General features: G+C 37.0%; 1 protein-coding gene across 1 annotated transcript; it reads left to right on the plus strand.

The window, feature by feature from the left end:
• The first annotated feature begins 2,524 nt into the window (after positions 1 to 2,524).
• On the plus strand, positions 2,525 to 11,127 carry LOC109186364 (ABC transporter B family member 20-like). Its single transcript, XM_019336311.1, has 11 exons — positions 2,525 to 3,350; positions 5,096 to 5,150; positions 5,248 to 5,423; positions 5,528 to 5,728; positions 6,187 to 6,446; positions 6,536 to 6,846; positions 6,964 to 7,184; positions 7,303 to 7,643; positions 7,820 to 8,628; positions 8,788 to 9,029; positions 9,238 to 11,127. Exons 1-11 carry the CDS (start codon positions 2,976 to 2,978, stop codon positions 10,465 to 10,467), a joined length of 4,221 nt encoding a protein of 1,406 aa, XP_019191856.1. The 5' UTR covers positions 2,525 to 2,975; the 3' UTR covers positions 10,468 to 11,127.
• The last annotated feature ends 542 nt before the right edge of the window (positions 11,128 to 11,669 follow it).

Raw genomic sequence — 11,669 nt, forward strand, 5'->3', positions numbered from 1 at the left:
TATAAATCTAGATTTTCTCTATGGTGCTAATATGCATGGGTGTTGAATTGTACCTGATACAAATTATATATAGGTATTGTCTAGTTGTACTAGGTATTGTTTGTATGAGTATCAATATATGCATATATATTTACACAGTTGTAATAGATACCGTTCTGTACCGTAAAAATTTCCTACAAATCAAATAGTACATGTAAACTATCAGAAGAACCGAGTTACTTGAATCTAGCTAGTTAAAAACGTACTAATTTCTTAAATAGAATGTTGTATTAAAATCTGATCTTACATATAAGAAAATGGTTTGAAGGTCACAAGTTCGATTCTTGTCAATACTCTCTTGGTCAAGTTTGTCGCACAATGGCTTCCTAGTGTGACTTATATCTCCTATGTAGTTTGTAGATCATTATACAAGAGCAATGTTTACTCAATGCGCATCTTCTCCCAAAAGGTTGATCCTCAACCTCAAGGGCCCCCACGTCCCAGTCTCACATAACATTTGGGAGGATGTAAATCACTGACGCATGGTCAAATACCGCTGCGCACAAGGAATCTGTCTATTGGGAGGATGTAAATCACTGACGCAAGGTCAAATACTGATGCGCACAAGGAATCTGTCTACTTTGGACATAATCCCCACACTGTCGTTGTTGAGGTTCAAACCTTGGTCTCTTATCTCAAATACTCAATGCACATCTTCAGATAGTAACCACCTACTTTGGACATAATCCCCACACTGTCGCTATTGAGGTTCGAACCTTGGTCTCTTATCTCAAATACTCAATGCACATCTTCAGATAGTAACCACGGGTTTCCTGATACCTAAAATAAAAAATGGTTTGATTACTTGACTTATAATACTTGTATGTAGGCAAGTAGGAATAGATTTTGGTTTCCCAAAATGAAATTGTAAGTAGGTATGGGTGTAGGGCATAGAGGTTTGAGGCTATGGCATGTCACCTTCAACATATCATCTTCCATATACAGAAAAAGAAGGCAACAGCCAAGAAAATTCATGTCTGGGCAAAATGAAGAACAGATAACATGCTCTGGCACACCAAAAAGCATAACCCCACAATCATAACTTTTTTTTTCCCTGCCAGTAGTGTTCTTTACTGGACTGTCCCCAATCTTCAATAATCCCATTCAAATCAAACCATAAACCAAAAAAGAAAAAAGGAAAAGAAAAAGAAAATAGTGTTTATTAATTGGATAAAATTTTCATTTTTCAATTGAGAAGGTGGTTAGTTCAATTGTTTAATGACTAATAACTGTTTGTAGGGTTTTTATCATTTATTTGATTCAAGAAAAAAGTTATTAGATTATAGGATAATTCATCAGACATAGAAGACTAAGTTGTATTTTAGAATATCAAACCAATTAAATATAGTCGGAAGGATCATAAGCCAAATCTATTTGGACTAGACCGGAAATCCAAGTTATGTCGATCTATGCCTACTCTACTATCATACTAACATGTCTTAAGCTCATGGCAGACATGTTGTGTCGCTTAACTGATATAAATTACTACTTGATTATCTATTTTTCAATACTATCAAAGCAAGTTGATGGGGCGGACTAATTGAAACTTGTCATTTGATGGGATGGACTTTAAAATCGGCCACATTGGCAGATCTAGAAAAAACTAACATGCCTCAAATAGGCAGAATCTTAAAAAATTAAGCATAATTAAAAATTAAAAATTAATTTTAAAAGCTGTATACTAACATAATTTAGATAATTTAAACAAACATTAATTTTTTATCTTAAAAAAAATATTACGGAGTAATATAATTTATTAAAGTCAATACTAAATTAATAACTAATAAGTTCAAATAAATAGATAATTCAAAGTTTAAAATTTCTAAACACACTTAATATTACAAATGATTTACACAATGTTGTTGGGTCATATATGTGAACTTCTATATGATATCACATATTTATGTCCCTTAATCATAAAACTTATAATACAATAACATATTGCGCTCCAAAAATTTCAGAAATATATATTTTTATCATGTATCATTTAATTGAACGGTTAAAAAAAAAAATTTATAATAATTAATTATCGATTATCATGATTATGTAAAGGAGTAAAAAGTATAATTACATAGTGTATAGTAACTCCATTATGGATGCATAATCAACTCCTTTTATCATGTATAAATACACGCTTGCATTCGTGTCCGCATGAGTAGTTTAGTGGGTCACAGTAATAAATTTTGAGAACAATGATCTAAAATTAAGTCTCACCCGTAACAGTGTGAAAGCAACAACGAGGCTCCTTATACGCAAATGCTCTATCAGACCCTTTGAGAGGTCGAAAATTCTTTGAAAGGTCGGAAATTCAACTTTTTCGGAATACCTATAAATACATGCTTGTTTTCAACCGTTGTGATTGGCTATTTTTTTAGTGTAACGTGTCGTTGACATGATTAAAATGACCAAAAAGCCCCTATCAACGGCTGTCTATCAAATGTCTGCTACTACCTACTTGTACCTTTTTCCATGCTGGAAAGCTCTCTGAGTCCCAGGACAGCAGTCGCCTCCGTGGGACGGACGATACGCCGTCGTTTGGCTCCCAGTTTATAAACAAAACGGCTCACCAACAAACATACATTCAGAATCTTCGGTTTCCGAGTCAACTCAACTCAACTCCCTCCCATTTCTATTCTATCTATCTCTCTTTCCGCCTTCTCTGACTGAGTCAACTCGTTCCCTTCTTATCTTTTACAATACACTCGGGAGTCGTCTCCGGGGATCGGGTATCAGGATAGGTTGTAGTGAAATTCAAGCTCAGTATAGCTCCAAGGTCATCGGATCTGAATTTTGTGCGGTTCCGGTTCCGTTCCCGGCGGCCGGTGAACTGAAAATGCGGAGGATTGTTTAGCGGTTTGGTAGTGGCTTATTCTGGGAGTTTGGTAGTTTTTTTATGGTGTATATAATTGTATAGTTAGTGAATTCAGCTCGCGAAGATGATGATATCAAGGGGGTTGTTTGGGTGGTCGCCGCCCCACATACAGCCGTTGACGCCTGTTTCGGAGGTGTCGGAGCCGCCGGAATCACCTTCGCCGTACTTGGAAGCCAGCGGCGATGTGGTCCCGGCTGAGATGGATGAGGAAATTGATGCTGAGACTGAGGAGATTGAACCCCCGCCGGCCGCCGTGCCGTTCTCGCAGCTGTTTGCATGTGCTGACCGCCTCGATTGGTTCCTCATGGCTATTGGATCTCTTTCCGCAGCTGCCCATGGCACGGCTCTGGTCATTTACTTGCATTACTTTGCTAAGATTATTCAGTTGCTAAAGCACAGTTCAGAGCCGCCTGATGAGTTGTTCCACAGATTTACTGAGGTACCTAGTGTTAAATGTTTTTGGTTTTATTAGTGATTTTGTAATTTTTTTTTTACATTGAAAAATTGAAATATCTAGGGGAGTTGAGGAGTTGTATTCTATAACCCATAGTAATTTCTATTTGGAGTAAAACTCTACTGCCTAGAAGGAAGATTGAGCCTTTCCTTGTTTGAAGCATTTATAGGGCTTAGATTATAGTAACATAATTGATCATTTGAATCTCATTTTAAGTACATGTTACTTGATATTGCATTGCTAATGTTGCAAAAATGATTGAAAAATTGCTTTTGGTTTTTGCCCTCCACATTACTGAGAGAGCCTGGGGTTGGTAGTTCAAAGAGATAAGGTTTCCTTTAATGAATTTTCTGAGGGTAGAAATAGGTCTATTTAGCTTAATTTTATTGGAAAACAATATGCTAAAGCAGAAGGGGCACTGATGTTATTTTCCTCAAATAATTTCTTCTAGACTTCTACTACTTGGGCTCTATTGACTTTGGTCTTCCATGGTTTTTCTGTTGCATGCTTCTTGAATCAATAAAATTCTGCAACACAAATAAAAATCATTATATATTTGGGATTACAGAATAGTTCCGAGTTTTCATTATTTGCATCTATTGCATTTATTATGAGGAAGGGGAGCTTGTACATTATGTATTTATATATTTATTTGTTTGTTTTGGGTAAAACTGTAAAAGACCTGATATCTCCAGAATCTCTGCGTAAGTATTTGTTTTATATTATAACAGGATTTTATTTGTACTTAAATCAATGTTTCATAATACTAAACCTCATAAATTTCATTGGATATTTTTGTGCCCTGCCTTTGGAGTTGTTGGCATAGAATTATAATAACCTTCAAGAAAGCAAAATGATCTGAAGTTTCAATTGCGTGATGAAAAAGTTAAAGAGGAAGGCTTTATCTTTTTACAGTATTTCCCCTAGTGTTTTGAACTTGTGAACATCTATTTATACACCTTTACAAGAAAGCACAGCCACAAACATATGCATGGAAGGGAGGGGAGGAATGAGGAAACAACCCCAATCAGCCTTGGCTATCTGTAATACTTCCTCTTAAGCTGGAACATAGATATTGACCATGCCTAGCTTGTTATAAATATACTCAACCCTACGCTAAGTTTTTTTTTTTTTTTTTTTTTTTTTTTTTTTTTTTTTGGTGGGTAAAAAGGTCCACTAGTTGATCTCCACTACGTACATATGAAGTAGAATTAGTCCTTGTTGAACCTTCTCTCTCACACAACATGAAAGTGTACTTCAATGTGCTTTGTATGTTCATGGAAAACAGGATTGTTTGAGATATTAATGGCAGCCTGATTACCAGACCACAAATTTGATGGAATGTTTATTTCCACAGCAATCTCCTTTAGTGTGTTGTGTATCCATGCTAGCTCCATGGGCTTTTGGTTTGGGTGAAGAAAAATTCTAAATATGAAACAAAAACTGAAGTGCCACTACTTCTTCTTCTTTTTTTTTTTTTTTTTTTTTTTTTTGGAGATGATGGCCCATGAAATTGAACAAATTAAGTAGTACTCAACTATTCCCATTCCCCAGTCTGTGAAACGGGGCAAATAGAGGGCAGATGGAGCTTGTTTTTGGCCTGATGGTTTTCTCAGTCTATTTGCTTCACCTTTATTTTCTTCCAAGTTTATTAATTACAGATGCTATTGATTATTCTGGTTGTCTATTATGCATTTTCTATCACTAACCAAAAAATATAATTTCTACAGCTTGCTTTGACCATTGTTTATATTGCTGCTGGAGTTTTTGTTGCTGGTTGGATTGGTAAGCCCAAGATTAAGTTTCATTCTCTCTTCGAGTACACAAATTTTCAAGTTTGTTGTTGCAACTATTAGTTATTGAAATAGTCTCTTTATGATAGAGGTATCGTGCTGGATTCTTACTGGAGAGCGACAAACTGCTGTAATAAGATCAAAATATGTTCAAGTATTACTGAACCAAGACATGAGCTTCTTTGATACATATGGAAACAACGGAGATATAGTGAGCCAAGTATTAAGTGATGTGCTGCTTATTCAATCAGCTTTAAGTGAAAAAGTATGCTCAACTTCTTTAGTCTGACTTATGCAATTCACTGTTTTTTGCCTTGGTTTCTTTATGGACATTTCTTAATGATCTCATCTTTGGCTCAAATATTTCAGGTGGGGAATTATATTCATAATATGGCTACATTTTTCAGTGGTCTTGTGATTGGAATTGTTAACTGTTGGCAAATAGCTCTTTTGACTTTAGCAACTGGCCCATTTATTGTTGCAGCAGGAGGAATATCAAATATATTTCTACACAGACTTGCAGAGAATATCCAAGATGCTTATGCTGAAGCTGCTAGTATTGCTGAACAGGTTAGATGTTTAAAAATTGTGCTTAGATATATTTAAGAATGCTAATTGACGTCTATTAAATAGGTAATAAGCTGAAAGAATATTGGGATTTACCCATTTTTCAAGATATTCATCAACTGTAATATGCCTTCATGTTGTAACTTAAAAATAAAAATAAAAAATTCATCGTTAAACAATAAGAGGGGTTTGGGCTGTAGTGTGGTGGTAAGCTACATTCTTTTCCAGAAAGTAGACTTTCAAATCCCACCACCCCAATCCCCCATCAGATGTACCAAAACAAAATTGTTTTAAAAATATACCATCTACTTTTAGGTGTTACCAAATTTACTACTCCATAATAAGACTGGACTTTATTTGTATCTTAGTCATGCTTAGGCAATGTAGGTTTCTAAATACTTAGTTGTCATGCTCGAGTGCTAATGATCCTGCTTGGCGGAAATCTGTTTATGTATTTGCAGGCTGTCTCTAATATTAGGACATTATATGCATTTACAAATGAAACATTGGCAAAATATTCATATGCAACGACTCTACAAGCTACACTTAGGTATGGTATATTAATAAGTCTTGTCCAAGGACTCGGACTCGGTTTTACATATGGGCTTGCAATTTGTTCTTGTGCCTTGCAACTCTGGGTTGGAAGGTTCCTGGTTACTAATGGAAAAGCTCACGGTGGTGAAATTGTTACTGCCCTATTTGCTGTTATCTTAAGTGGCCTGTAAGCATCACTTTCTCACTTCTTATCATTGTGTTTTCCTTTTTATTTTGACTTTAACTTTTGAAATATATAATTCTATTCTCTTACAGTGGGTTAAATCAAGCAGCTACAAACTTCTATTCATTTGAACAAGGGAGAATTGCTGCATATAGACTTTTCGAGATGATAAGCCGTTCATCCTCCAGTGTTAATAATGAAGGAATTACTCTTGCTTCTGTACAAGGAAACATCGAGTTCCGGAATGTGTACTTTAGCTACCTCTCCCGACCTGAAATTCCTATATTGAGTGGATTTTACCTCACTGTACCGGCAAAGAAGGCAGTTGCGCTTGTTGGCAGAAATGGCTCTGGTAAAAGTAGCATTATTCCACTTATGGAGCGGTTTTATGATCCTACATTAGGTATCATTCTCTGATTTGTTACTTGGTAATGATGCATTTATTCCTTATAGCTTTCTCCTTTTTACCTCCTAAATGTTTATGGTTTCTTCTATTCTTTTCCTCTGAAATTTTGTTCAGGAGAAGTACTTTTAGATGGGGAAAATATAAAAAATCTAAAGCTGGAATGGCTCAGAAGCCAAATTGGTTTAGTAACCCAGGAACCTGCCTTGCTAAGTCTCAGTATTAGAGAGAATATTGCTTATGGGAGGGATGCTTCTCTAGATCAGATTGAAGAAGCTGCTAAAATAGCACATGCTCATTCATTTATTAGCTCACTTGACAAAGGATATGACACTCAGGTATATTTGCATAGCAAGATGTCCATGTACTTTTAACTTTTAGATTCAACTAAGTGTTCTTATTATGTGTGTCAAAAAAAAAAAAGTGTTCTTATTATGAAATTCTTGCCCATTGCAGGTGGGAAGAGCTGGCCTCTCATTGACAGAAGAGCAAAAGATAAAACTTTCTGTTGCTAGGGCTGTGCTTTCAAATCCATCTATCCTCCTCCTTGATGAGGTTACTGGTGGCCTTGATTTTGAAGCTGAAAGATCAGTTCAGGAAGCTCTGGATCTCCTTATGTTAGGGCGATCAACTATCATCATAGCTAGACGGCTTAGTCTTATTAAGAATGCTGATTATATTGCCGTAATGGAGGAAGGTCAACTGGTTGAAATGGGAACACATGATGAATTGATAACATTGGATGGCCTCTATGCGGAACTTCTTAAATGTGAAGAAGCTGCAAAGCTTCCGCGCAGGTGCTGCATTTTTCTAGCTTAAACTTTATGCAATGATTAGTGTGGCTTGCAAAACTTTATTCTGTTGTCATAAATGAATTTAATATCCTGTAGAGGATGATGAGATGTCTTGCTGTTCCATTTTAACCAATGCTTTAAAACAGTTGATCATATGCCTATTTGTTGTCTTCATTCAGGATGCCAATGAGGAACTACCAGGAGGCTGCTGCTTTTCAAATTGAAAAAGATTCTCCTGCAAGTCACAGCTTCCAAGAGCCATCATCCCCTAGAATGATGAAGTCTCCATCTCTTCAAAGGACTTCTGGCCTCCATGCATTTTGTGCCTCGGATCTTCCGTTTAACTCACAAGAATCTCCTCACAATCGGAGTCCCCCACCAGAGCAAACGGCAGAAAATGGTGTGCCCTTAGATGGAGCAGACAAAGAACCATCTATGAAAAGGCAGGATAGCTTTGAAATGAGACTGCCGGAGCTACCCAAGATTGATGTCCAATCTGCCCATCGACAAACACCCACTTCTGATCCCGAATCACCTGTCTCTCCACTATTGACATCTGATCCAAAAAATGAGCGTTCTCATTCACAGACATTTAGTCGACCACTTAGTGAGTATGATGATGAACCTATGAAAACAAGAGAAGCAAAGGATATGCAGCATCGAGAGCCACCATCTTTCTGGAGGCTTGTAGAACTTAGCCTTACTGAATGGCTTTATGCTGTTTTAGGAAGCACTGGTGCTGCAATATTTGGTTCTTTTAATCCTCTGCTTGCTTACACCATTGCACTCATTATAACAGCTTATTATAGAATTGATGAGAAGCATCATACACATGAGAAACATCATATACGACATGAAGTTGACAAGTGGTGCTTAATCATTGCTTGCATGGGAATTGTAACTGTAGTTGCCAACTTTCTGCAGCACTTCTATTTTGGTATAATGGGAGAGAAAATGACAGAACGTGTTCGGAGAATGATGTTTTCTGGTAAATACTTCCCCTATACTAAACCTTTCTAGCTTATATTGTTTGTTTTACCCTTATTTAGATGTCTGTAACTGTGTTTTGATTCCTTGAAGTTCATTTATTGTGTTATGGATTCTTTATGGTTTTACCTTAACTGCTGCTCTTCTGTAAAATAAACAGCAATGCTCCGAAATGAAGTTGGATGGTTTGATGATGAGGAAAATAGTGCAGATAACCTGTCTATGCGATTGGCAAATGATGCTACATTTGTGCGTGCTGCATTCAGCAATCGTCTTTCTATATTCATACAAGACAGTGCAGCTGTAGTTGTTGCTGTTCTTATTGGTATCGTACTGGAGTGGCGGCTGGCACTTGTGGCTTTAGCAACTCTGCCTGTTCTCACCATTTCTGCTGTAGCACAGGTTTGTTTCAATTCCTAAAGACATTGCAACGCAATATGTTTTGCTACACTTAGGATGCCCCTTTCCATTTCCTGTAGGAATCATTCAATTAATGAATCAGAATTGATTTTAGCATTGAGAATTACTTGTATTTATTAGCATTGAGATGGGCACTGTATTTTTGAACTTTGAGCAAAAAGGCTGATCACAGCATGCTTACAACTTGCAGAAACTGTGGCTTGCTGGATTTTCAAAGGGAATACAGGAGATGCATAGGAAGGCTTCTCTGGTCCTGGAGGATGCAGTTAGAAATATCTACACGGTTGTAGCATTTTGTGCTGGAAATAAGGTGATGGAACTCTATAGGTTTCAGCTGTGGAAGATATTCAACAAGAGCTTCCTCCAGGGAATGGCAATTGGTTTTGGGTTTGGCTTATCACAGTTTCTGCTTTTTGGGTGCAATGCTCTTCTCCTTTGGTACACCGGTCTTTCTGTGAAGCATAGGCGCATGAATCTGCCAACGGCTATCAAGGAATATATAGTGTTTTCTTTTGCAACTTTTGCCCTTGTAGAGCCTTTTGGCTTGGCTCCCTATATCCTCAAAAGAAGAAAATCTCTGATATCAGTTTTCGAAATAATTGATCGGGTACCCAAGATTGATCCAGATGACAACTCAGCCTTGAAACCTCCAAATGTTTATGGAACCATCGAGTTAAAAAATGTTGATTTCTCTTATCCAACTAGGCCAGAAGTCCTGGTATTGAGCAATTTCAGCCTTAAAGTCAATGGAGGACAAACTGTAGCAGTGGTGGGTGTTTCAGGGTCTGGAAAGAGCACCATAATATCTTTGATTGAAAGGTTTTATGATCCAATAGCCGGTCAGGTTCTACTAGATGGTCGAGATCTAAAATCATACAACTTGAGATGGTTGAGGAATCACTTAGGTCTTGTTCAGCAGGAGCCAATCATGTTCTCAACCACCATCCGGGAAAACATCATATATGCAAGGCACAATGCTAGCGAAGCTGAAGTGAAAGAGGCAGCTAGAATAGCAAATGCTCATCATTTCATCAGCAGTTTGCCTCATGGTTATGAAACTCATGTTGGGATGAGGGGTGTGGATCTGACTCCAGGACAGAAACAAAGAATAGCTATAGCTCGTGTTGTTTTGAAGAACTCACCTGTCTACTTGCTGGACGAAGCAAGTTCATCTATTGAATCCGAGTCAAGCAGGGTGGTTCAGGAGGCTCTCGACACTCTAATAATGGGAAACAAGACGACCATTATGATTGCTCACCGAGCAGCAATGATGAAGCACGTCGACAACATTGTTGTACTCAATGGTGGGCGGATTGTAGAGGAAGGAACCCATGACTCGCTAATGGCAAAGAATGGTTTGTACGTGCGCTTGATGCAACCGCACTTTGGAAAAGGATTGCGCCCTCATAGACTTGTTTAGACCGGACTGTAAATTGTTGTCAGTGACAGACTGATAGTGATGGGCCTCTCCCATATCTCTGCAGAAGCTGCCCATTCCTTAAACTGCTGGGAAGTATGGTAAGTTCCAGTCCCCCAACACCATTACATATCTCATCCTCAGACTGGAAATAACAGACATAAATGATGGAGGCTGCTACCAGCCTACCACCTGTTCCAGATATGGCAGAAACACATATATGGGCAGTGTTGACTCGCTGGTAGTTTTGATCGATTGAGGTCGAGAAGGGGGGGTTTTGTAGCAATCGGTTAGCTGCACGAGAATAGGATTTCAGTATTAGAAGCGTATTATTCTTTGGGAGGCAGGAAGTGATATATGAAGGACAAAATCCTGTTTCTTGATGGTATATTGATTTGCTAATTACGGAGTGGATTGAGTTAGTGAGGCAATGCATGGCTGATAGTTCAATTTTCTTATATATTTTCATTCTTGTGGGTGTACTTGTTGGTGTGGGTAGTCAACTGGTTTCTTGACAGCCATAGTTGTGTACATTTTTATTAGTGTGTAGAAAGCTGGAAATACAAGTGAAGATGAAGGAAAGACATTCAGATATTGTAATCTTTCTGTACATAAATATGATTTGAGGTGATCTCTTTAATCCCATTTTGCCTTCAAATTGCAGCCACTTTGATTTATCACAACTAATTATATGATAATTATTAATACTCTTTATTATAAGAGTTAATTAAGATGGATCTACAATTAATTGCATTAATAAACTAATGTTTTTTATAAGCCTATTAAGATGGATTTATCATATCTACCAGGGGTGATTTGGTTTTATTTGATTAATTTATAATGGAATCAATTAATTTATATGTAATTAATGAATATGATTTTGTTGTCGAGTAATATCATTTTACATGTATATCGTTGAAAAAGTATGTTTGAACGGATACTATAATGTAATAGACTCAGTAGCATTAAAAAATACATCAGTTCTTATTTTGAAAAATTATTATTTTTTACTTACAATATTACATAATTTTTTTTTCTAGTTAAAAAGAAAACAATTTTTTTTCTATAATTGCAATTTGCAATACGGAGTATATATATTTTTAAAAATAATTCAAAATAGACAAATCACGTGCATTCACGCAATGGGTTATGAAAACAAGGCTCAAACCACGTGCTTACTTAGCTGACGCATGCACATTCACAGC

The sequence above is a fragment of the Ipomoea nil genome, unplaced genomic scaffold (genome assembly GCF_001879475.1).
Source record: "Ipomoea nil cultivar Tokyo-kokei standard unplaced genomic scaffold, Asagao_1.1 scaffold1407, whole genome shotgun sequence".
In the NCBI taxonomy this organism is placed as follows: domain Eukaryota; kingdom Viridiplantae; phylum Streptophyta; class Magnoliopsida; order Solanales; family Convolvulaceae; genus Ipomoea; species Ipomoea nil.

What these genes read in the sequence shown, in the direction of transcription:
- LOC109186364 (XM_019336311.1), top strand. Translation starts at nt 2,976, where the DNA reads ATGATGATATCAAGGGGGTTGTTTGGGTGGTCGCCGCCCCACATACAG. An exon ending in TTTTGTTGCTGGTTGGATTG is followed by an intron (nt 5,151 to 5,247) that starts GTAAGCCCAAGA and finishes TCTTTATGATAG; the next exon opens with AGGTATCGTGCTGGATTCTT. An exon ending in GCTGTTATCTTAAGTGGCCT is followed by an intron (nt 6,447 to 6,535) that starts GTAAGCATCACT and finishes ATTCTCTTACAG; the next exon opens with TGGGTTAAATCAAGCAGCTA.